Here is a 26,951-nt window from a genome sequence, read left to right as displayed (position 1 = left end):
TGTTTTTCACACTGGGCTTCGTGGGCACAGTGGGAGGTGAGGCCGGTTGAGGAGAGGAAGGTGCACTTTTACGTTTCCATGTTAGGGTGGATGGATGTGTTTGCGTTTTGCAAAACAGCTATGTGAGGGGAAATGCTTACAGCTAACGTCAATCCTGTACATGTTCTGATGTGAGTAGCTTTCCAGTTCCATTCTGTGCTGCTCCTGGTGGGGGACTTAAGGGTGTGTGTATGGAGGGGTTCTGTTTGTGTAAAAGTCTGCATAACCAGCTTTACTGCATGTTTTATGCACATATAAAGGAGATTTGGTGTCCTCCCTATGCTGTACTATTTGTATGTTCATGGGCTGGAGGAAGGGCTTGTTATGCTAGAGAAGCTTGGACTACTTCTTACTACTGTACCTGTTCTGTATTAAGGAAGCTGGCACTGCTGCTACCTAGGATATGCCTGTTCTTTGCATGATAGTGAAGTCAAAAGTAATGGCATTGTTACATGGGGTAAAGTTCTTTTTGGGAGAAGTGTGGGAATATTGAATGGCTGGACTTTTGTGGATTGCTGCAGATTTTTGAACTTTCCCTCACCATAGAAAATGTGTGATTTAGCGAAAAACTGACATTTGCAGGACATTCTAGGAATGGAAAAGCGCTGGGATCCATGCAAGCCACACTGGATTCCCTGGATCTCTATGTTTGGGTTCAGGAGTGTCAATGTTTCATAGAGCTCCTTCGATGCCGGCTGAACTAAAGCCCAAATAGTGCAGCCATTACCCATGGCATGCATGAGGAACTTGGCATCTACCCCCCTCTGTGCGCTCATATGTCAAAAACTATGTACAGAAGAATACACATTTCCTCTTGTCTGCAATGTCTATGATCTATGTCCAGGTGAGGGGCAGAAAGGCTGTTTGGGCTTTAGGAGCGGGGGTGCAGCCTAATTCCAGGCAGGCGAGCAACCACCCCATTCTTTTTACATTAAAAAAATATATATATTCTGACCCTGGAATCCAGACAGCTTTCTGCCCCATCCCAATATAGCCCCAGGGCAGAAACACTGGTGTTTTAGGGGTGGGGATATGGCCCGATGCTGGCCGTTCCCCATTTTTAAAATACATTATCGCTAGGTTTCATGGATTTTCGAAACTCCCCCCGGCCTCCTCGTGGAGGTCGATTTTGGGGCTAAGTCCCTAGGTGTGCAGATCGTAAACATCGTTAGGGCTGCTAGGGTATGCGAATACAGCACGCTGCGAGGGCCCTTGCCCCCTCCACCTTCATTAAAAAATATATATATTCCCTGGTTCTAGTGGGTTTGCTGCCCAATAATCTATGAGCCCAGGTGTCAGAAAATCTGATTTTGCTTATTAATTTTTGTAGGAGGAGCCCTTGTCCATGCAACAGGAAACCCGATGTGGCAATCCCCAAGCAGGGATCCAATCAGGAGAAGTACAACTAGAAAGGAGACATTTCAGAGATAATATGGAGGACGTAAACATCAGAACATGTACTTAAATGGTGTTTACATAGTAGTTAGTCAATTTGAAAATTTTTTAATTAAAAGTGGTTTGTGATCTTCCCCAATGTGGTGAAGAAGTGTAGGAGATGTGAATCTCTGAAGAACGCATGTGTTTCAGGAAGCAAACTTACAGTCATTTCTCCACCGAAACATTCTGAAGCAAGTTGAGCAGAATCGAATGGTTTTACTTCAGCATCATTGAAAAGGTACCTGTGGGAAAAAGAAAATACTTATTCATTTTACCATGATACCTAAAGCCTTGACACAGATGTTTAAAATGCACATACAATTCATAGGTAGTTTGTTTTGGAAGAGTGAGACATTTATGCTTCTATGCCACCTACCGACGTGCTGGGGTACTGCTGAAGAAATATTATACGGAACCAGTCTGATGCCTGGGGGTAATTCGAAGGTAAGGAATCTATGGCTAATAGTCTCTTTACCATCGTGTAGGTTAAACGAAAAAGAATCACATAGTGGAGTTATAAAAATAGGTCTATATATTACACAACACTCACTAACACATTGCTATATCTCCCACTCGGCGATAGCAACAAAAATACACAAGAATACTTCAATTGCAAGAGGTAAGCAAGCACAATACACAGTGGTCTCCAAGAGGAGAACAACATACTAGAAAAGTGGAAGACGAACTGCGACCGAAGTCTAGGCTTTGACCAGAAGACTCAGACACAAAGAACAACCCAAGGTAAGTACACAGGGACCCCAAAGAGACAGTGTGCAGAGTAGCAACAAAGCCACATAATCATTAGAAGTCAACGGGAAAGTGGCGATTGCAGTTTTGAAGAAGGAGGACTCTTCCCAGTGGACCCTGAAAAAACCCTGTGAAAAACTGAAGGTTGTTGAGTCACCCCACTCAGGAAAACCACACAAATCAGGAGTCCTACACCTGGGAAGCTATGTGGATAGGTGCGAAGTGAAGTCGGAAACCTCCGTGGACCACAATGGAGTACTACAGTAAAAATGCTGCTGGCGAGGACAGTGCAAGAGTCGAGTGAAATCAAAGGGTGGATTCTTGAAGAGAAGAATCTGCACGCAGAGGGGACAGAGTCTATGCCACTCGGAGGTGACCAGGGGGCACGGAAGAGCAATGCCCAACGCTGTTGGAAGTTTCAGGAATGATGACGGTGACATTGCTGCTGCAGCTGTGGGGACCAGGCGACGCGCAGGAAGACCAGGAGCTGTGCACGAGCTGCTCAACGTCAAAAGTCGAGAACCAGGGGTTTGTGTACGGCAGGAGCACCAACAAGCCTTGGCAGCAGCTACCAGAGTGGAAAACGATGAAGGAGCAACATTGGGATCACCTCAGTCCAAGAGACTCACCAAATGCAGGAGGGTCAGAGCAGGCCTTGAACAAGCAGGGGAGCCTACTGCAGCAGGAGGAGACTCTTGAGAGGACCCACAGGGCAAAGGCACAGGAGTTGCAGGAGGACCTTGAGCAGCTTACCAAAGAAGAAGGCCCACACTGCAGAGGATGCGGTGAGGATGCTGTACTTGGCCGGAAGAGAGGCTGGAGCTTCCTGTAGCCGAAAGATCTCTGGTGTGCAGAGTTAACAAGCCTCAGCAACGGCAAGTCGACGAGGAGCACAGGTGTTCAGTCCCAGCTGTTCTGACAAGGGATACAGGCCTCAAAACTGCATAGAGGACAGGCCAGGCCTCGAGGGAGTTGCAGGACCACCACCTGTGTTGCTGAGCCTTTCGAAGTCCGTGGGACATCAACTTTGTTGAGGTGCCTGCAGATGCAGGAGAGTGACTGCTTTACTCCAAGGAAGGTTACTTCGGGTGTCCTTGATGCCCACAGGTCCGTTGAACGTCCTGGAAGAACCAAAGACACAGAGCAGCCGGAGTTGTCTTTGATGCAGTCTCGGTTCCAGGTGAAGTCCAGCCAGGTGCAAGTGTCCAGACAGTCAAAGAGTGACTTGGTTTCTGGCTTGAGTTTTGTCCTGCGACGAATCTGAGGATCCACCCACAGGTAAGAACTTTTACACCCTAAGAAAGGGGTTAGGGCGACTCTGGGGTCCTTCCTAGACGAGGTGCTGGACAGAGGAAAAGATACTCTCATATCCTTTGTCCAGTTTCACACCAGAGCAGGAGCCAACGGCTCCCTGAACTGGTTTGAACTAGACTTCTTTAACTGGCTCAAACCGGAGTATGAAAGGAGGGCACCAAATATGCCATTCAAAGTAGTACGGTGGCACTGGGAAGAGCCCCCACCCCAGCCCAATACACTAAATCTGGTCTGAGTGATGGCCACACCTCCTTGTGTTAGGAAACCTATTGTTCTACCTTCACCTGCTCGAGCTCAGCAGCAATATACACTGGTCTCCAGGGGGAGACCAAACCATATATTAAAGTGGAATACGAACTGCAAAGGAAAATGGGACTAGTAGGAAAGTAGGATAAGTTTTTATGGTTACCCCCACTTTTTGCCCGTTACTATGCTGTTTCGGACTAGTCTGACTGAGATCCTGCTAACCAGGACACCAGTATCTGTGCTTTCTCTTCTAAATTGGTTATGGTAAGTACTTAGGTACATCCCAGATTTAATATTGGTGTACCCGTATAAGTCACTACTATATGGTACTGAGGTACCCAGGGCATAGGTACCCCAGGGGTCCCCCATGGGCTGAAGCATGTACTATGGAACCCATGGAAGACCACACAAACTATAACTACAGGCCAGCCATTGCAGCCTGTGTAAGCTGGTGCTACCACCACTTACAAAAGATATAGGTTTCCCTATATCTAAGGTCACTGATTTTAAGATCTACGTCACCCCTAAAGCAGGCCTTTCAATCCTGAAGGCAGGGTGCTTGGTTCTAAGTGTGAGGGTGCCCCTGCATGAGCAGGACACCCCTACAACCTTTGGAGTCTATTCTCCCGGGTTGTAAGTGCTGAGGGATAAAAATCCAATTCCCCCTATATTAGTAGTATTAGCCACATCTATATATTGTGTTAGCATGATGTATCTATATACTCTTTGTGTTTTATATTCATAATGCCTAACCTATATCTGTTTTAGCTAGTTGATAAGGGTATATGCTGTTTGGGTGTTCTGTTTACATCGAGTAGGCTGAGAACCAAACAGACGCCATCTTTTCCCTGCCTGTGCCAAGCCCCAGCAGTGATCACGTGTTACTCTCCAATAGTTGTCGGGCCCCAATTCAGTTGAGTTACGGAGAGCAGCTAAATGCACACTATTCTTTCTCTGTCCTGCAAGTCCAACGCTACCATCCAGTCTCCTGGGTCCAGGGCAGCTAGGACCTGAGCCAGTGTCAGCATCTTGAACTTCTCCTTCCGGAGGAAGCCGTTCACGTTCCTTAGATCCAAGATAGGGCGTAGGCCCCCTTTGCCCTTCTTGGGTACCAGAAAGTAGTGGGAGTAGCAACCACACCCTACTTCTGGCCCAGGAACGTGCTCGATGGCCCCCTTGGCCAAGAGGGCCGTAACTTCCTCCTGCAGAAGTCGCAAATGATCCCCCGATACACGGTGGTTCTGCGGTGGCATGGCTGGAGGAGTCGCCTCGAAGGGGAGGGAGTAGCCCCTTCGGACGACCTGCAGCACCCACCTTTCCGAAGTGACGGTGCGCCAGTGGAGGTGGTGATGGCGTACCCTGCCCCCCACTGGCGTCACATGGGCCTGAAAGCACGGACTAGGAGGGTTTTGAGGCGGATGCTGCGGGGGAAGGTGTGGACTGACCTCGCCGTTGTCCCCGAATCCCGGGACGGCGGTTCCCACGGCCGCCACCACGTTGGGTATTACCCTGCGGAGCGTGGCTGGCAGCACGTGTGGGTACACCCCTTCCGTGGCCACGAAAGGAATGAAAGGCAGCCGATTGTTGGCGCGGGCCGAGAGGCCCAAGGACTTGGCCGTAGCCCTGGAGTCCTTAAAGCGCTCGAGTGCATGGTCTGCCTTGTCGCCAAAGAGGCGACGGCCATCAAACGGCATGTCCATCAAGGTGTTCTGGACATCGGCCGAAAAGTTGGCGGACCTCAACCAGGCGTGATGTCTGACCGCCACCGTCGTTGCCATCGCTCTACCCAGTGAGTCGGTGGTATCCAGCCCACACAGTATAGAATATTTGGCTGCATCCCGGCCCTCTACAAGGGATTGACCGAGTTTGGCCCGTACCTCCAACGGACACTCTGGCAGCACTTCCGCAACCGTATCCCACAGAGAGTGGGTGTAGCGGCCCAAGAGGCATGCGGTGTTGGAAGACTAAGGGACGAGAAGATCTTTTTGCCGTACTGCTCGTACCTCTTGGATTCCCTGTCCGGCGGTGCCGACGGGAATGCGGTCTGGGAATTGGAGGCCTGGATGACCAGGCTCTCGGGGGTAGGGTGGGTGGACAGGAAACATGGGTCGCCCGGTGCTGGGCGGTGGCGTCTGGCCACGTTCCTATCTACGGGCGAACCCGTAGCGGGCTTGGACCAAGTGCCCAGAAGAACGTCGGTCAAGGCCTCATTAAAGGGCAGCAGAGGCTCGGCCGAGCTTGACTGCGGTTTAAGGATCTCAGTGAGGAGATTAGTCCTCACGGCCGCGATGGGGAGCTCAAGGCCCAAGGCCTTGGCAGCCCTCATCAACACCACACTGTAGGTTGCCCCCTCCTCCGAAGCCACGGTAGGAGGGGAGACAAAACCAGTGTCTGGAGAGTGTCCAGGTCACTGGCCTCCCCAAGGTCTCCTGCCCAGTCCTCATGAGACTGACACTCTCGGGTCAGAGGGTCCTCAGACCCCTCCCAATCCCCTTCATCACCCATCTCCTGAAACTCAGGGTTCTCAACTAATGGGGCCTGCTCATAGAAGTGAAACTCCCCAAACGACGTCTAGAGCGGCGCCCAATGGGGCCGTCCCCACGTCGGAACAGGAATGAAGGGGGCATCGGGGACGGCGCCGCCCGAGGACGGCTCCGGAGGCGACACCTGATGGTCCGACGCCGGGGAGGTCGTAAGGTCCACCGGCAACGATCCAGATCCCGAAGAAGGTCTAGCGGCGTCCCGCGGCCCCGTGCCCGAAGGCGCCGGCGGTGCCGGGCCGCTGTACCCGCGGCGCCAGGCCCAAGGACGCCGGCGGCGCCGGGCCCAAAGGCACCGGTGGCGTCGGGATAGCGGGAACCTGCGGCGCCGGGCCCGAAGGCGTCGGCGGCATCGGGGCCGAAGCACCCGACGGCGTCGGGGCTGAAACCCCCGACCCGCTAGAGGCCCCAGACGGGTCCGCTGGGCCCGAAGGCGCTGCGGAGCCCGTCGGAGGAGAGAGTTTCCTCAGCTTACCAAAGAAGAAGGCCCACACTGCAGAGGATGCGGTGAGGACGCTGTACTTGGCCGGAAGAGAGGCTGGAGCTTCCTGTAGCCGAAAGATCTCTGGTGTGCAGAGTTAACAAGCCTCAGCAACGGCAAGTCGACGAGGAGCACAGGTGTTCAGTCCCAGCTGTTCTGACAAGGGATACAGGCCTCAAAACTGCATAGAGGACAGGCCAGGCCTCGAGGGAGTTGCAGGACCACCACCTGTGTTGCTGAGCCTTTCGAAGTCCGTGGGACATCAACTTTGTTGAGGTGCCTGCAGATGCAGGAGAGTGACTGCTTTACTCCAAGGAAGGTTACTTCGGGTGTCCTTGATGCCCACAGGTCCGTTGAACGTCCTGGAAGAACCAAAGACACAGAGCAGCCGGAGTTGTCTTTGATGCAGTCTCGGTTCCAGGTGAAGTCCAGCCAGGTGCAAGTGTCCAGACAGTCAAAGAGTGACTTGGTTTCTGGCTTGAGTTTTGTCCTGCGACGAATCTGAGGATCCACCCACAGGTAAGAACTTTTACACCCTAAGAAAGGGGTTAGGGCGACTCTGGGGTCCTTCCTAGACGAGATGCTGGACAGAGGAAAAGATACTCTCATATCCTTTGTCCAGTTTCACACCAGAGCAGGAGCCAACGGCTCCCTGAACTGGTTTGAACTAGACTTCTTTAACTGGCTCAAACCGGAGTATGAAAGGAGGGCACCAAATATGCCATTCAAAGTAGTACGGTGGCACTGGGAAGAGCCCCCACCCCAGCCCAATACACTAAATCTGGTCTGAGTGATGGCCACACCTCCTTGTGTTAGGAAACCTATTGTTCTACCTTCACCTGCTCGAGCTCAGCAGCAATATACACTGGTCTCCAGGGGTAGACCAAACCATATATTAAAGTGGAATACGAACTGCAAAGGAAAATGGGACTAGTAGGAAAGTAGGATAAGTTTTTATGGTTACCCCCACTTTTTGCCCGTTACTATGCTGTTTCGGACTAGTCTGACTGAGATCCTGCTAACCAGGACACCAGTATCTGTGCTTTCTCTTCTAAATTGGTTATGGTAAGTACTTAGGTACATCCCAGATTTAATATTGGTGTACCCTTATAAGTCACTACTATATGGTACTGAGGTACCCAGGACATAGGTACCCCAGGGGTCCCCCATGGGCTGAAGCATGTACTATGGAACCCATGGAAGACCACACAAACTATAACTACAGGCCAGCCATTGCAGCCTGTGTAAGCTGGTGCTACCACCACTTACAAAAGATATAGGTTTCCCTATATCTAAGGTCACTGATTTTAAGATCTACGTCACCCCTAAAGCAGGCCTTTCAATCCTGAAGGCAGGGTGCTTGGTTCTAAGTGTGAGGGTGCCCCTGCATGAGCAGGACACCCCTACAACCTTTGGAGTCTATTCTCCCGGGTTGTAAGTGCTGAGGGATAAAAATCCAATTCCCCCTATATTAGTAGTATTAGCCACATCTATATATTGTGTTAGCATGATGTATCTATATACTCTTTGTGTTTTATATTCATAATGCCTAACCTATATCTGTTTTAGCTAGTTGATAAGGGTATATGCTGTTTGGGTGTTCTGTTTACATCGAGTAGGCTGAGAACCAAACAGACGCCATCTTTTCCCTGCCTGTGCCAAGCCCCAGCAGTGATCACGTGTTACTCTCCAATAGTTGTCGGGCCCCAATTCAGTTGAGTTACGGAGAGCAGCTAAATGCACACTATTCTTTCTCTGTCCTGCAAGTCCAACGCTACCATCCAGTCTCCTGGGTCCAGGGCAGCTAGGACCTGAGCCAGTGTCAGCATCTTGAACTTCTCCTTCCGGAGGAAGCCGTTCACGTTCCTTAGATCCAAGATAGGGCGTAGGCCCCCTTTGCCCTTCTTGGGTACCAGAAAGTAGTGGGAGTAGCAACCACACCCTACTTCTGGCCCAGGAACGTGCTCGATGGCCCCCTTGGCCAAGAGGGCCGTAACTTCCTCCTGCAGAAGTCGCAAATGATCCCCCGATACACGGTGGTTCTGCGGTGGCATGGCTGGAGGAGTCGCCTCGAAGGGGAGGGAGTAGCCCCTTCGGACGACCTGCAGCACCCACCTGTCCGAAGTGACGGTGCGCCAGTGGAGGTGGTGATGGCGTACCCTGCCCCCCACTGGCGTCACATGGGCCTGAAAGCACGGACTAGGAGGGTTTTGAGGCGGATGCTGCGGGGGAAGGTGTGGACTGACCTCGCCGTTGTCCCCGACCGCCGGGACGGCGGTTCCCACGGCCGCCACCACGTTGGGTATTACCCTGCGGAGCGTGGCTGGCAGCACGTGTGGGTACACCCCTTCCGTGGCCACGAAAGGAATGAAAGGCAGCCGATTGTTGGCGCGGGCCGAGAGGCCCAAGGACTTGGCCGTAGCCCTGGAGTCCTTAAAGCGCTCGAGTGCATGGTCTGCCTTGTCGCCAAAGAGGCGACGGCCATCAAACGGCATGTCCATCAAGGTGTTCTGGACATCGGCCGAAAAGTTGGCGGACCTCAACCAGGCGTGATGTCTGACCGCCACCGTCGTTGCCATCGCTCTACCCAGTGAGTCGGTGGTATCCAGCCCACACAGTATAGAATATTTGGCTGCATCCCGGCCCTCTACAAGGGATTGACCGAGTTTGGCCCGTACCTCCAACGGACACTCTGGCAGCACTTCCGCAACCGTATCCCACAGAGAGTGGGTGTAGCGGCCCAAGAGGCATGCGGTGTTGGAAGACTAAGGGACGAGAAGATCTTTTTGCCGTACTGCTCGTACCTCTTGGATTCCCTGTCCGGCGGTGCCGACGGGAATGCGGTCTGGGAATTGGAGGCCTGGATGACCAGGCTCTCGGGGGTAGGGTGGGTGGACAGGAAACATGGGTCGCCCGGTGCTGGGCGGTGGCGTCTGGCCACGTTCCTATCTACGGGCGAACCCGTAGCGGGCTTGGACCAAGTGCCCAGAAGAACGTCGGTCAAGGCCTCATTAAAGGGCAGCAGAGGCTCGGCCGAGCTTGACTGCGGTTTAAGGATCTCAGTGAGGAGATTAGTCCTCACGGCCGCGATGGGGAGCTCAAGGCCCAAGGCCTTGGCAGCCCTCATCAACACCACACTGTAGGTTGCCCCCTCCTCCGAAGCCACGGTAGGAGGGGAGACAAAACCAGTGTCTGGAGAGGTGTCCAGGTCACTGGCCTCCCCAAGGTCTCCTGCCCAGTCCTCATGAGACTGACACTCTCGGGTCAGAGGGTCCTCAGACCCCTCCCAATCCCCTTCATCACCCATCTCCTGAAACTCAGGGTTCTCAACTAATGGGGCCTGCTCATAGAAGTGAAACTCCCCAAACGACGTCTGGAGCGGCGCCCATCGGGGCCGTCCCCACGTCGGAACAGGAATGAAGGGGGCATCGGGGACGGCGCCGCCCGAGGACGGCGCCGGAGGCAACACCTGATGGTCCGACGCCGGGGAGGTCGTAAGGTCCACCGGCAACGATCCAGATCCCGAAGAAGGTCTAGCGGCGTCCCGCGGCCCCGTGCCCGAAGGCGCCGGCGGTGCCGGGGCCACTTTACCCGCGGCGCCAGGCCCAAGGACGCCGGCGGCGCCGGGCCCAAAGGCACCGGTGGCGTCGGGATAGCGGGAACCTGCGGCGCCGGGCCCGAAGGCGTCGGCGGCATCGGGGCCGAAGCACCCGACGGCATCGGGGCTGAAACCCCCGACCTGCTAGAGGCCCCAGACGGGTCCGCTGGGCCCGAAGGCGCCGCGGAGCCCGTCGGAGGAGAGAGTTTCCTCATGGCCATGAGGAAGCGCTCGATCTACTCCGGCGTCGCGTTGAGCCCAGGGACCGGAGGGTGTGGAGCTGAACGCGGCGCCCGTGACTCCGATGGAGCCGCGTGGGCGGTGTCACCCGAACCCCCGGCCGCATCGCGCGAGCGTCGGGGGGAGTCCACAGAGCAATGACGCCTCTTGGACTTCTTGTGCTTCTTACCTGACGACGACTTCGACCCGGAGGAGTGCGGCCTACTCTGGGAGCTGTGGTGGCTCCGAGCCCGCAACCTGTCCCTCGACCTCCCGTGGGACCGAGACCTCTCGCGGCGCGGGACCGACTGCCGGAGTTCGAGTCGCATGTGGGACCACTCCCGTCTGGCTTTCGAAGAGAGGGCCCGGCAGTCGGAGCAGGCCTTGTCGTCGTGATCGACGCCTAGACAAGTTAAACACAGGTGGTGAGGATCCGTGACCGACATCGTGCGGTCGCAATCCTCGCAGTGCTTAAAGCCGGGCATCCCTACGGCACAAATCGGAGTCGAAAGACTTCGAGAAATGATCAAAAAACGATCAAAAAGTTAGTCAAAAATTGACTAGGGTTACTGCTTTTTCCAGATCTGAGCTTGCTGGCGCGGAAAAAAGAAGAACTGACGTCAGCACGCGGAGGCGGCGTCTAAGTACTCCGACGACATCATCACGGCGCCCACGACGAAGGACGGGGAGCCGCAGACGACGCTTACCGACGCGCAAGGGTACTGCTACGCAAAAGTTTCCGGATCCAGTCTGACGCCTGGGGATATTCTAAGGTAAGGAATCTAATACTAACGTGTCTCTTTCAGATGGTTGTATACTCGATCAGCAGTAGGGCTAGATGAGAAACAGATGGTTGCAGATCAGGCGCCCCAATGGATGCGGAATGCCGTGTATACTATAACTGATATATGGAGTACTTTTAGAGATTATGAGCCTGTTATGCAGCAACAGCCCTGGAGCATATGGCTACGCGTCTTATTTCCTTATGGGAACAGTGTTTCCCGGACGGAAGAGCCCCTCAAGTGATGTATGATATTCTGGACCGGGCTCATAAGTTTGAACTAGGATTGGAAGATGTGTACAGGAATGTCGAGATTTTAGTGAAATATCGAGGGCGGTTGCACTTGAAATGTCCAAATTGGGATTCCCAGCATCCTATGAGGGAAGTTCATCCTATTTATAATCCCGAAATACCAGAATTAAGAAATGATCAGGACCAAGTCACTAGAGCTCGTGTGGAGGCACAATTTCAGGAGCAATGGGTCTATACCCCTTGGAAAAGGAGTGAGGTCCTTTCCCTTAAGTCGCAACTTCCCAATCCCCGTAAAAATCCTACTGCTTACTATAAAGAGCTCACCGAGGCTGCCTCTTCGGGTGTTATGACCTTGGCTGACAGTTATTTTTTGGTTTACTAGTCCCTGTTGATGTGTGATCAGGATCATGCCACAGAGTTGGAGGGACTTGGGATCAGATTAAAGAATGGGACAAGGACCGAAAGCCTGGTGATAAACCTAAACCTGAAATATTGGCTTTGCCAGGTCAGATAATTACCTACATGCATTCCTTAATTCCGCCCCGTAAGGTGGATTGGGACAAATTGACCGCATGTAAGCAGAAAAAGGACGAGAGAGTTTCGGATTTCTTCACCAGATTTGAAGGTGTGTTTATTGACTTTAGTGGACAGGACTTGTCAGTGGAAGGTGGTATACAGTTATTTGTTAATCGTTTTGTGACAAATCTGTTACCCGAGATCTCCGCACGGCTACGAGCTACTGAGAGTACTTGAACCACTTCCACACCTTCGGTTGTACCGAGTATGGCGCAGTGTTATGAACATAGGGAAAATGAGAGCAAGGATAAGTCAGAAAAGAAAGCAAAAGATCTTAAGACGCGAGTATTGCTACAACAAGTTATCAGGGGACGAGGCAGAGACAGAGGCGGGAGAGGGTCCGACCCTAGGGGGGCGGGAACAGGACGAGACGGAGGTCCAGCTGTTGCTTTGGGAATAAACCAATACGCTTACTGTAAACAGGAAGGGCATTGGCGAGCTCAGTGTCCATTATTGCTGACTCAGAATGGGGCAGGGAGAGGGAGAGGCCGAGGTGGTGTGGATCGAAGTGATATGCGAAGAGAAGAAGCAACACACGGTGAGTCAGAAAATAATTACTTTGATAATCCGAGAGGAAGGCAGTATTACAATGAAGATTGTGTGATTGGGGGGGCCGATGGGTATGTTTACACATAGGACAGCAACGGACAGAGTGGGGGCCAGGTGTCAGTACCCATTGATCAACGAGGGCCTTATGTGAGAGGGCGATTGATGGGGACTTCTGAAACCTTTCTAGTTGATACGGGTGCGATGAATAGCTCTATTGCTCGTTCGCTGGTCCCAGGGGCTGCTCTGTCCGGGCAGAATAATGTTTCGGGGGGATTTTCTGGAATCCCGGTGGTGAGCCCCATTTCTACACTTATCCGTTTACAATTGGTCCGGTCACAGTGGACTCTCCATTTTTGTTAACTTCGCATTACGGAGAAAATCTATTAGGGTTGGATTTGCTAAAGAAACTGCATGCAAAGATTCACTGTTCCCCTGATGGTGTTTATTTGACCATACAATCTCCTGGTAAACATACACTGCAATGCTTCGCTAAAAATTAACCCCTCCCTCCGGAGCTCGCTGCTATCCCATCGACCTTGTGGGCGACCAGGGATACGGATGTTGGTCTACTGAAGATTTCGATTGTTTCTATAACTCTGAAACCAAATGTTTGTTTACCACGTATACCTCAGTACAAAATTTCACCGGCTGGTGAAAGGGCTCTGCTCGCTATTATCCAGGACCTGATTGATAAGGGTGTAGTGGAAGAAACGGCTGCCAATGTATGTAATAGTCCTATATTGCCGATTTTTAAAAAGGCCCCTGTTGGAAGTGATACCGACCATGTTGATACTTACCGTTTTGTAATTGATCTGTGAGAAATCAATAAAATAGTGGTGCCGCAGTACCCTGTGGTTTCTGACATCACTACTATTCTCACTATGATTCCTCCCACTGCCAAGTATTTCTCAGTTATCGATCTAAAGAATGCTTTCTTTAGCATTCCGAACCATCCTGATAGCTGTCATATTTTCGGCTTCTCCTTATTTGGGCGCAGCTTCCGGTTTTGTCGCGCTCCCCAGGGGTACACTGAGAGTCCTAGCATTTATAGCCAAGCTTTGAAAGCAGTATTGGATGATTTGACCCTGCCCCCTGGTAATGTGCTCCTCCAGTATGTAGACGATCTGTTGGTGGCTTCTGATACTGAGGAAGGTTGCAAGGAAGCCACTGTTAAATTGTTGTCTCACTTGGCAGCCAACGGTAATAAGGAATCCCTCTCCAAATTCCAATATTGTCGACAGGAGGTGACTTATCTTGGTCATCTACTGTCGAAAGAGGGGGGGAGACGAACACCTGAATGTGTGACTACCATCTCTAACATGTCTGTACCTCGTACTCAGCGTGATGTTCGTGCATTTCTTGGTATAACCTCTTACTGTCGCCAAAGGATTCCTAATTTTTCTCTTCTGACTAAACCTCTCTTGTACCTAACCACTAAAGATGTGCATGAACCTCTACCCTGGGCTTATGAATGTCAGGAAGCTTTTGACTCTTTAAAATCTGCGCTTTGTTCTGCACCCTTCTTGGGTACTCCTGACTACCGAAAACTTTTTGTGCTTTATGTACACGAGGTGGGCAGTTGTTCGCTTTCTGTTTTAACACAAGGATTTGGTGGTAAGCAAAGACCTTGTGCTTATTTCTCGGCGGTGTTGAATAACGTCGCCAGAGCACTTCCTAGCTGTTTAAGGGCTGTTGCTGCAGTCGCGGTGGCTCTTCGGCAGTCGGAAGGGCTCGTTCTGAATACTGACCTTACAGTGATGGTACCACACGCTGTGGATACATTATTGAACAAAACGAAGACCCAGCACCTTACGAGTGCGCGTCTTACTGGATACGAATCGACTTTGTTTGCTCCCTATATTACAATTAAGCGGTGTGCCACTCTGAATCCTGCCACGCTACTACCCCTCCCTTCGGACAAGAAAAATAATGACGTACATGATTGCATATTTCGGACCAAAGAAGAGAAGAAGGGACAGGTAGTTCTCACAGACATTCCTCTATCTGACCCCCAAGGGGAATTGTATGTGGATGGCTCTTGTTTCAAGTTACTAGATAGCACAACAACAGCTGCATATGCGATTACGACCCTCCGCACTGTAGTTGAGGCTTCTCGAGTACCCTATCAGTCAGCACAGGCAGCTGAGTTAGTGGCATTTCTGCAGGCCTGTGAGTTGAGTGAAGGATTGAGAGTAAACATTTACACAGATAGCCAATACGCCTTCGGCGTGGCTCATAGTTCCGGCCGGCTGTGGGCGGAGAGGGGTTTTCTCACTTCCCATGGTCAAAGAATACAACATGACCCTTTGATTTTGCGATTACTAGCAGCATTGACATTACCAGAGAAAGTGGCTGTAGTTAAATGCAGTGCACACAAGGCAGTAGTAGATGCAGTAGGTGAGGGAAATGCTTTTGCCGATCAGGTAGCAAAGGAACCTGCCAAATCCAAAATGTCTTCGATGTTTGTAACTACCTCTGCTAGGCGGGTTGTGAAAACAGAGATGTTTGACAACACTATAGAGAGTGTCCGAGAGATACGGAAAGAAGCTACTCCTGCTTAACTGGCTCACTGGGAAAAGGAAGTGAGGAGATTAGATGAAAACGATTGTTGGGTTGATTTGACGGAAAAACAGAGATGGTTGTTGCCCAAAGCATTGGTTAATGCTGTAGTAACTATGGTGCATGGTTCAGCACACATTGGGGCAAAAGGTATTTGTACACTTTTGAATCCTGTGTGGAATAATCCTAATATCCCAAAGACTGCTGCCCATTTGGTTCAATATTGCATGGTTTGTTTACGACACAATCCTGGAGGCAGGGAACCTGTTCTCAGTGGGAACTTTGCACCACCATCTTTGCCTTTTGAGGTGCTCCAAATGGATTATTTCCAACTGGAGCGTGTGAATAATCTAAAGTATGTCCTGGTCGTGGTATGCGCCTTTAGTAAATGGGTGAAGGCCTACCCGACAAAAGAAAACACTGCTCTGGCAACACGAAAAGCTTTGATAAAGGAGTTCTTCCCACGTTATGGATTACCTCGGGTGATCTGGACAGATAACGGGGGACACTTTAATGCAGATCTGATCAGTCATCTTTGTAATGGGTTGCAAATCAAGCAGAAGTTTCATGCTGCACGACACCCCCAGTCTGCTGGACTGGTTGAAAAGTATAATGGAATACTGAAATTGAAACTGGCCAAAATTCAGGAGGGTACTGGGCTGAAGTGGCCCGATGTCCTACCATTAGCATTGATGTCTTTACGAGTTACTCCACATTCCTGATCTGGCTTGTCAACGTATGAGGTCGTCTTTGGACGACCAGCCAATGTTTGGGGTGTCCCAAGACACAGAATGTTTTGTGATATTGATTATCCTAAGATGACAGATTATCTGTATGCTCTCACTAAAGATCTCCGTACCATTCATCAGCAGGTATCAGCAGTGTTGCAGCCTCTGCCGGAGCGTCCCGGACATCGTTTGGAGCCAGGACAGTGGGTCCTGGTCCGCAACTATCAGCGAAAATCCAGCTTGGACCCTCGGTGGTCCAAGCCTCACCAGATTCTTTTGGCCACGCGGACAGCGGTGAAGGTGGACTGTAAGAGACATTGGATCCATGTCTCCCACGTTAAAAAGTTGCCTCTCCCGCTTCCTTATGATCAGCGGAACCAGGAAGGAATTTTGACCCAGGAGAGCGAACAAGCCACTCGCGTTGCCCCTTTTTGTTATGCCCTGGAAGTTGGAGAAGGGCAAGGAGAAGGAGCAGTGGGCTCGGAAGAGGCTTCGTCATCTGCACCAGTAATTTCCCCAGATGCGGTTGCCCCTACAGTTGAATGAATGGTTCATGATATTCCTGTTGCAACGGATGTACCCTCCTTTGTTTTGTTCTCAGATCAGGAAACGCCTGGCCATGTTTGATACAATCTACGGCCTAGAAAACAACACGGTACCCCAGATTAAGATGGAAGGAGATAGGGAAAGACTTGAGTGATAGGGTTTGTCAGAAACCTTCCTGGGGTACTGAGCGAGAAACTGGACTCAACACGCTGAGAGCCTGGAACATTTTGTTTGCTCTGTTCAGAAAGAAAGAATAAATTTCCTGAAAAAGGGGCCCAGGTTGTGTTTTCTTCAAGAGTTGTGTGGAAACCTAACTTCAACGTGAGGATCTGTTTTGGTTTCTTTTGTGATGAATGATAGGAACCTGCCTGTGAGGCTCTAGATGGACACAGGAAAGAAGAACCCTCTGGCAGGTTGGACTGCATTGCCAGAGTTTAATTTTGCACTTTTAGCTAGCATGTACCCTTTTGCCCGTTTTGTTCCCGAAGAGGAACGCCCTTTTGCACCCTGTTATTACTCTACATATATGCCTATTTTTTCTAGTTGGACGATGCGTGTCAAAGTAGCCTTTGTGGTCACAATAGCGATTTTGTTGATAATATTAATGAGTGTGTTTGTATATTTGGGATTTCGTCATCCTATGCATACTGTCTTGGGAACAACTACCCCGCTTCCAGTACATCTATTTTATACTTTAGCCCCGCATAAAGAAAGGCACCGTCAGACTTATACTAAAAATTTATTTGTTGAAATGCTCCATCAAACGCATAGTGCTATGAATACAACAAACTGTTGGATTTGCGGCCTTCTGCCCTCTGTAATGCACAATCATGATCTATTTATCTCTCTGCCATTATCATATTTAGGAAGTTGTGAAGCTTGGTTTAAATTGTTATCTATGATGTACATGCAGTATACTGTAGATACTAAACGATATTCAGAAAAAGACTGAGATGATCCTAGCATACATAGAAGTACATCAAGGTCTTGACCCGCAGGGAAATGAAGGGGAAGGGTCATTAGATCCAAATGCCTGTATGAATTTATATACCGAACACGAAAATGTTACCTGGTTGAAAAATGAAATACTAGACTTTGAAGAGTTTAATTTTACCCAGTATTTTCAGCAATTCCAGGAAAGAAATGTTACAGATGACAAAGCAATCCCAGTGCCCATATTAAACAGTACTTCAGCATTCTGTGTTCAGGGAGCAGGATACATTTCAGTAGGAGAAAGTCAATGTAATTATACCTATCGGCTGCGCACCTTCAGTAGTCCTCCATTGTTGACTCCCCCTAATGTATATTTCGTCTGTGGAGAAAATGCATATACATGGCTTCCCCGTGGTTGGGCTGGCCATTGTTATTTGTCCTTTTTGTATTTTCCAGTATACATAGCCCCCTCTAACTATCATAAGGATCATCGATTAGATAAACGGAGTCTGCCAGAGATAAGACAGATATTGATACCACTGACATAGATCAGACAGATACTCCTGAGCAGCATTTTATTGACATCGCAAAGGGGGTGTTTCCTATTTGGGGTCCCATCATTACCAGTAAGGAAGTGAGGCGTCTGTCTAGAGTAGTCAAAAGGGTGATCAATACCCCTGCAGGTATATTGACCAATCTAACTGTAGAGCTTCAAGCAATAAGACTCGTCTCGCTTCAGAATCGAATTGTTTTAGATGTCATCCTGGCCAACCGAGGAGGAGCTTGCTGTGTGATCGGCAGCTCCTGTTGTGTATATATCCCTGACTCCACCCCTCTGTTCATCTGGCCATTCAAAAATTACACCGTTTGGCCTCTGAAGTGCACGCAGATACTGGTACCTGGTCCTTATCTGGTTGGTTTTGGGGTCTGTTGTCCACCTGTGGATGGAAAGTTTTGATGGTGCTAGCGGGTATAGCTAGTATCATATTCACCTGCTGTCTCTGCATACATTGTGGCCCTGCTTGTTGCTCTTACTGTGCTGCTAAGCTCGTCTCTTCTGTGACTAGTCTTTCTCCAGCAGCAGTAAAAGCTCAATTAGTTCAGCAGGAAATAAAGGATATAATACAGATTGATGAAGGGATTTTTGAAGAGTGACTTCCCTTTAATTTGCTACATCATGCTAAAAGGGCGGTTCTGATAAAAATTAAATTCCCCCTATATTAGCAGTATTAGCCATATCTATATATTATGTTAGCATGATGTATCTATATACTCTTTGCGTTTTATATGCATAATGCATAACCTATATCTGTTTTAGCTAGTTGATAAGGGTATATGCTGTTTGGGTGTTCTGTTTACATCGAGTAGGCCGAGAACCAAACAGATGCCATCTTTTCCCTGCCTGTGCCAGGCCCGAGCAGTGATCACGTGTTACTCTCCAATAGTTGTCGGGCCCCAATTTAGTTGAGTAACGGAGAGCAGCTGAATGCACACCATTCTTTCTCTGTCCTGGGACTCAATGTCGCATATGGCTTTGGGTGCGATAAGCGCATTCCTGAAGGCGACGTGCCTGCACTCCCGGGCACCGGGACGAAAGGGAGTCACCCTTCCTGACCTCCCCAATAATAACTAAGCAGAGCTTTGAACTAATTATGTGTGCCATATTTGGTCCTTCCTCGAGGTATAAGAGCCAAGTCGTGTTTTTCCATTTACGGTGACTTCATGTACTGTGCTGAAAGTATATATGTGCTGTTTTGAATGTAAGCCAGCAGTCTTCTCATCGCACCTGATGGGTGAGGGTTGGAGAGGCTCCTCTATAGAGTATTTTGCATAATAAACGATTGAACTTTCTTCACTGCCAACTGACTGGTTATTTGGTAATTGGTATTGGGGCTATTGGTAGGTATAGCTCCTTATGTTATTTTTTATGATACGTCAGTGCATCAGCCATTATGATACATAGAGTGGCCATGCGTCATTACACGATGATCATCCCTAAACTGGCTGTATATAACATGTCATGTTTGGTATCAAACATGTTGGAATCATACCCCACACTGTGAATGGTGTGGGAGGTATGATTACATGCACTGTAAAGCACCTATGAGATGCCCTCTTCTAGACCCAGACAGCACAACATGGCTGCTGCAGACCAGAGACACTATTCTGCCCTCCTGCTTCTGAGCCAAGCTCGAGCAGGGGAAGGCAGAACAATAGGTATCCTGTCACAGGAGGGTGTGGCCACCTCCCAGATAGGGTTTAGTGTATTGGGGCCAGGTGGAAGCGCTTGCAGCGCTACTCAGTCTGCTTGAAGTGCACATTTCGACCCCTCCTCGCATAGTCCAGTTCAAACTTGTTCAAGGAGCCGTTGGCTCACGCTATGGTGCGAAACTGGACGGGAGTATCCTCTCCACTGTCCATCTCTCACCTGGAATGAACCCTGATCATTCCAAACCTTTCATTAGGGATCTTAGGGGCGTACTTGAGGTTGGGTCCCTAGATTCGCCGTGGGACCGGATTACTTTCAAGACACCACTTCTTCTGAGACCGTCTGGGCACTTTAGACTTCGCTGGACTTCGTTCTGGGGATCAAGAATGCAGCTAGGAAGTCCCCTGCTGCTCCTGGTCTCATCCCCCTGCTTGTCTGCTGCAATGTCTGCGCCTGTGCTCCATATAGGAACCTTCCAAGGCCTGTGGACATCCAAGACACCTGAAGGAATCTCCCTTGAAGTGAAGGAGTCACTTCCCTACATCTGCAGGCACCACAACAAACTGACCGGTCTGCTGATCCTGGGCTCCCACAGACTCCAAAAGGCTCAGCAACACAAGTGGGGATTCTTCACAACCCTTGAGGCCTGCCCTGTACTCTCACCTTTTGAGGCCAGTATCCCTCGTCGGAGCCACATGGAACCAAACCCCCTGTGCACCGCATCGACTTGCTGTGCCATAGGCTTGTTGACTTCCTTCCACCAAGATCTCCATTCACCAGCTAGCACCAACCTCAAGCATCTCTTGTGACCAAGATTTTCGTCGTCACTGCATCACTTGCATTGTGGGCCTGCATCTTTGGTGAGCTGCTCGAGGTCCTTTTGCAACTCCAGTGCCTCCAGCCTGTGGGTCCTCTTGAGGGTTTTCCTTGATTTCAGGTGGCTCCCCTGATTGCTCAGGGCCTGTTCTGACTCCTCTGCTTATGATGTGTCTCCTGGACCTTGCTGGTCCCGACAAGGTACCTTCTTTGCTTTCCACTTTGCAGTTGCTAAGGCTTGGTGGTGCTCTCGACAGACACCGACCCCCTCAACTCTCGACATCCAATGTGAGACAGCTCGTGAACTGCCGGACTTTCTTGTAGCCCAAAGATCTCTGGAGTGCACAGCCAACAAGACTTGGCAAAGTCAAGTTAACGCAGTGCACAGGGGTTCGGTCCCTGCAGCCCTAACGAGGGATAATGTCTTTGTAGGAGGCTGGCCTAGTATATGGGACACACACATTTAAGAGAAGCACCTTGAACTAATCCAGACAACCCTTATGGTGATTTTAGTGGTCTCAGACAACCATGGAATACTCTCTAAGTGGTAGGTGTGGAGAGCAGCCTTCAGGCTTAGTCCAGAAGGAGTGTAAAATAGCTTGTTTACCAGAACTAATCTATAACGTAGGTTAAACAAAAAAGAACCACACAGTGCAATTATAAAATTATGTATTTATTATAAACACTCACTATCACATTGTAATATCTCCTACCCGTAGATATAACCACAATACACACAATACTTCAACAACAGAAGAGGTAGCACAAATACACAGTGGACCCCAAGAGGATACCTACAACAGGGAAGCCAGGTACATATGTGTGAAGTGACATCAGAAACCGCAGTAGACCACAATGGAGGACTTCAGAAAAGATGCTGCTGGTGAAGGTGAAAGTGACCGGTGGAACCCAAAGGTGGATTTAAGGCGAGATGTACCTGAAAGCATAGGGGACAGAGTCTATGCCACTCAGGAGTGACCAGGAGGCATGGAAGCCGAATGCCCATCAATGTGGGAGATGCAGGAGTGTTGACGGTGCCCTTGTAGTTGCAGCTGTACGGACCAGGCGACACAAGTGTCCCAGCCCAATACACTGAGTCCTGTCTTGGAGGTTGTTACACCTCCCTGTGACAGGAAACCAATTGTTCTACCTTCCTCTGCTCAAGCTTTCCTCAGCAGTAGGAGGCCAGAATCATGTCTGTGGTCAGCAGCAGCACGAGCTTGCTGGTAGACCCTGAAAGGCTGGTACCAGGAATACAGGGGGGGCTCCCTAGGGGAGAACCAGAGTACATGGGATCCTACAACCAACACTTGAATCGATGTTGGGGTAGGATTCCAACATGCTTGAAACCAAACATGACCGGTTTCAGTGCAGCCAATATATATTAAGACATCTCGTAATTGACTTGATGGCCACTACACGTCTAAAATGGCTGACAAAGCCGGGAGAATCGACTCCTAGGGTGCCTTATAGGTTTTAAGTAAAGTGACCTCAGCTTTAACAGTGCTCATGACTAGCTCAGCTCGTCATGGCATATACCTCTCAGGTGCTCATGACGAGCTGAGCTCGTCATGACCACACCCGTTTTTATTACGGCCCAGCACTGCAGGGGAATCGCTCCAGCAGCCATGAGGATAAGGAAGAATTATGTTACTAACCCAGTAAACATCTGTTCTTGGCATGTAGAGTTGTAGATTCACATGCTTTGCATACTCCTGCCATCTAGTGTTGGGTCTGGATGTTTGCAAGTAGTTTGAAGAAGTCTTTCCAGTCATCAGGTACAGTGACTTCTCCTTTTGGTGATAGTGCGCATGGGCACCGACTCCATTGTTCGATTGCTTTCCCGAATGAGGGTGAGAATGGAGTGAGTGAGTGAGTGTAGTAAATAGATGTCAATGCGTATGTAATGTAAATAATGAGAACTGGAACAACTACAGATGTCCGGGGAGGTGGGAGGGTGAATGTCAATCTACAGCTCTACAAGCCAAGAACAGATGCTTACTGGGTACGTAACATATTCCGTTTGAGGCATTTGTGCTGTAGCTACACATGCTTTGCATAGACTATATAGCTGTATTCTCCCAAAGCAGTGGCTAACCAGTAGATGTTGAGTTGGTCTGAAAAAGTGTCTTTAGCACTGTTTCCCCTTCATTGGCCTGTTGGCGTGCTAATACATCCAGACAATAGTGTTTGGTAAATGTGAGTGATGTAGACCATGTTGCTGCTTTACAGATGTCAGCTATAGGAAGGCTACCTAAAAAGCTCGCCGATGCCCCTATTATGAGAGTGGAACGCACTTCTAGGGGGTATAAATAACATTTTTTTAGCTTTTTTATAGCAAGTTAGAATGCATTTAACAATCCATCTTGAAATACCAGATTTAGAGATAGGACTGCCCTTGTGCGGTGGTGCAAATGCGACAAACGGTTGCTTTGTTTTCCAAAACGTTTTGTTCTTTCAATATAATACAATAACGCTCTTATGACATCAAGAGTGTGAAGCACTCGTTCTGCTACAAAATCAGGTTGAGGGAAGAACACAGGTAACTCAACTGATTGATTAGGATAAAAAGCAGAAACTACTTTAGAGATGAATTTTTGGTTGGTACGAAGACCTACCCTATCTTTATCAATCAATCAATCATAGCATGTGTAAAGCGCACTACTTACCCTTGAGGGTCTCAAGGCCCTGGGGGTGGGGAATGCTGCTACTGCTCAAAAAGCCAGGTCTTGAGGAGTCTTCTGAAGGTCAGCAGGTTTTGGGTCTGGTGTGGGTGGATGGGGAGGGAGTTCCATGTCTTGGCGGCGAGGTAGGAGAACGATCTGCCACCGGAGGTCGTTCTTCAGATGCGGGGGACTGTGACGATGGCAAGGTCGGTGGAGAAGAGCTGGCGGGTTGGGGTGTAAAAGCTGAGTCGTCTGTTGAGGTATGCTGGTCTGATGTTGTTCAGCTGTTTATGAAGCTGAAAAAAGGGTTTTTCTAAGGTTAATGCCTGAAGCTCACCAACTCTCAGAAATCTGGGATATTTGCGATGAGCTGGATGGATTGGAATGTGGAAGTATGCATCTTTAAAGTCTAGTGTGGACATAAAATCGACTTGCTGTATAAGTGGAAGTACCTGTTGAAGCATTACCATGGAAATATTCTGACAGCATGTACTGGCTTAGCTGTCTGAGATCCAAAATTAGTCTCAAGGAGCCGTCCTTTTTGGGGATTAGAAAGTAGAGAGTAAACGCCTGAACCTTGGTACTGTGATGGAACTGGTTCTATGGCTTCCTTTTCCGAGAGAGATTGCCCCCCCCCCGAATAATTGTAAGTGGTCTGATGACAGCTTTTAAGTACACAGTGGAATATTTGGAGGATTGGTGGTAAGCTTGAGGCAATAACCATGTTGGATAAGATCTATTACCCATTTCTCGGATGGTATGGATTACCAAATGGGGAGAAATTGCTGAAGACTTCCCCCAACAGGTGGTAAATAATCAGGGGGAGATGTGGGCAAGTCACTGTTTGTTGGGAGAAGGAGAGTTACGCGCTGAGGAACCTTTACCTCTGCCTTGGAAATTGTTTCCTCTATACCCTCCTCGATAAAAACCCTCTAGAGGAAGAGGATTGGTTGTTGCCTTTATAAGCGGAAGCATTCAGGTCTGAGGATGTGGCTTTGGAACCTCCTGTGTAAAAGGAGTGGCGAGGAACAAGTTACTTACCTTCGGTAACAATGTTTCTGTAAGAGTAACTTGATCATTTGAAAGACTATTAGTTATAGATTCATTACCTTAGGATAGATATCCTAGCAATACCAACCCCGGAGGATGGACTGTGAAGCAAATTTACAGCAGAAAGACCTGGAGGACAGAAGGGGCAAACTAGCCATCCCTTCGGACTTGACAATCCAGATAGTAATGTCCGGTGAACGTGTGCATAGACACCCATGTGGCCGCCTGGGAGATGTCAATGAGTGGCACTCCATGTGACAAACCAGTAGTTGATGTCGTAGCTCTAGTGGAATGAGCTTGCATCCCCACGGGAGGTTCCTTTTTATCAAAAGCGTAACAAATCTTAATAAAAAGGACGACCCATCTAGAGATGGTACGCTTTTGTACAGCCTGACCTTTCTTGGCATCCACATAGCCAACAAAGAGTTGATCGTTCACCCGGAAATCCTTTTTGCAGTCAAGGTAGAAAGACAATGCAGGTTTCGGGTCGTGACGGTGGAGTGTCTCCTCCTCCTCGGAAGTGTGCTGAGGCGAGAAAAAGGAGGGAAGAGTGACAGTTTGTCCGATGTGAAAATGAGTGACAACTTTGGGGAGGAACACGGGTCTCGTTCAAAGCACCACTTTGTCTGGATTCACCGAGAAGAAAGGGGGTTTAGAAGAAAGAGCATAAAGCTCACTCACTCTGCGAGCAGAGGTGATGGCAAAGAGAAAAACAATTTTCAAGGTAAGAAGTCTAAGAGGACAGTTGTGAAGAGGCTCAAAGGGAGCGCACATAAGATAAGTCAAAACAAGGTTCAAGTCCCACTGAGGCATTCTGAAAGGAGATAGAGGAAAGAGATGAATAATGCATTTAAAGAACCTTCTTACAATAGGGGACTTGAACAAAGAGGGATGATCTGGTAGACGAAGAAAAGCAGATATGGCTGCCTAGTAGCCTTTAAGAGTGTCTAGAGCAGAGCCCTGCTGAGCCCAATAAAGAAGGAACAAAAGAACCTCAGAAATAGGGGCAAAAAGGGGATCCACAGCCTTTGCTGTGCACCATGCCACAAGCTTGTTGCATTAACGCACAAATTTGTTGACGCCTGGCTGCCAGAATGACATCACAGACTTCAGGAGGCAAATCAAATGGCATCAACTGTCGCCGCTCAATCTCCCCGCATGGAGGTGGAGGCTTGACTGGTTCGGATGGAGGACTGTCCCCTGTTGCTGCAAAAGAAGATCCTCCCGAAGAGGCAGTCGGATCGGGGATCGATTGACAGACTGAGTAGCTCGGGATACCAGTATCTTCGTGCCCAATCCGGAACCACAAGGATGACTTGGGCCCGGTCACGCCTGATCTTCTTCAGCAATCTGGGCAGAAGTATTATAGGCGGAAAGGCGTATAACAGCCCGCAACTCCACTTGCAACGAAAAGCGTCTCCGAGCGAGTGCCGCCTTGGAAACTCCAACGCGCAGAACTGATGACATTGCGCGTTATCTTCTGTGGAGTATAGATCTAACCAAGGCTCTCCCCACTGCCGAAAGAGACCTTGCGCCACGTCCGAGTTCAGACGCCACTCGTGACCCATCATGCACCAACGGCTGAGTTCGTCCGCCCTGGCGTTCAGGGAACCTGCCAGGTGTTGAACCACCAGGGTCAAGCCCTGATGTTCCAGCCACTACCAGAGGTGCAGAGCCTCCTGGCAAAGGGTCCACGACCCCACCCCGCCCTATTTGTTGCAGTACCACATGGCGGTGGTGTTGTCCGTGAGCACCTGCACTACACTCCCCCGGAGGGGAGGAATGCCTTCAGTGCAAGCCGGATCACCCGCAGCTCCAAAAGTTTGATGTGGAGCCGGGACTCCGCCTGAAACCAGAGGCCTCTGATCTCCACCTCTCCCATGTGGCCTCCCCAGCCCTGGAGGGACGCGTCCGACACAACTACGTGCTCCGGTTGGGGTAGGGAGAGGGATCTGTCGCTGACTCAATCGCAGTCCGTGAGCCACTGCTGCAACTGTCTTGCAGTGCCCTCCGAGATCAAGACATGGGCGGACAAGTTGACCTGATGCTGGGCCCACTGAAACTTCAGGTGCCACTGCAAAGCCCGCATCCACCACCTGGCGTCATGCACCAGAAGGATGCAGGAAGCCATCAGCCCCAGCAGCCGCAGCGTCAACCTGACCGAAACCCGGGATAACGGCTGAAAGATGGGAATCAAAGCCTGTAGATCCCGGACCCGCCGTTCCGGAGGATAAACCCGAAACTGCGCCGAGTCGAGAACCGCTCCGATGAAAAGGAGCTTTTGAGAGGGACACAGGTGTGATTTCGGCACATTGATGGAAAACCCCAGCTCGTGCAGGAGGTCTGCCGTCATCTGAAGGTGGTGGAATACTGTTTGGGGCGAGCCCGCCTTCAACAACCAGTCGTCGAGGTAGGGGAAGACTGAAACCCCTAACCGGCGCAGATGAGCTGCGACCACCGCCATCACTTTCGTGAACACCCGTGGGGCGCTGGTAGGGCCGAAAGGGAGCACGATAAACTGAAAGTGCTCGTGGCCTACCGTGAACCGCAGGTAACGCCGGTGGGCCGGCAGGACGGGGATGTGAAAATACGCATCCTGCAAGTCCAACGCCACCATCCAGTCTTGCGGGTCTAGAGCAGCCAAGACCTGAGCCAAAGTCAACAT

General features: G+C 50.0%; 1 protein-coding gene across 2 annotated transcripts in view; it reads right to left on the bottom strand.

The window, feature by feature from the left end:
• The window catches only part of USP34 (ubiquitin specific peptidase 34), a 2,681,755-nt gene that overhangs the window by 1,196,647 nt on the left and 1,458,157 nt on the right, over positions 1-26,951 (bottom strand). For both annotated transcript variants that reach the window (XM_078649291.1, XM_078649292.1), the window contains exon 50: positions 1,640-1,718. In XM_078649291.1, coding sequence (XP_078505417.1) covers positions 1,640-1,718 — 79 coding nt within the window. The remainder of the gene's footprint in view (positions 1-1,639; positions 1,719-26,951) is intronic.

Source organism: Lissotriton helveticus, chromosome 6 (genome assembly GCF_964261635.1).
Source record: "Lissotriton helveticus chromosome 6, aLisHel1.1, whole genome shotgun sequence".
NCBI classification, from domain to species: Eukaryota; Metazoa; Chordata; class Amphibia; order Caudata; family Salamandridae; genus Lissotriton; species Lissotriton helveticus.
This window is presented reverse-complemented; position numbering and strand designations above follow the sequence as displayed.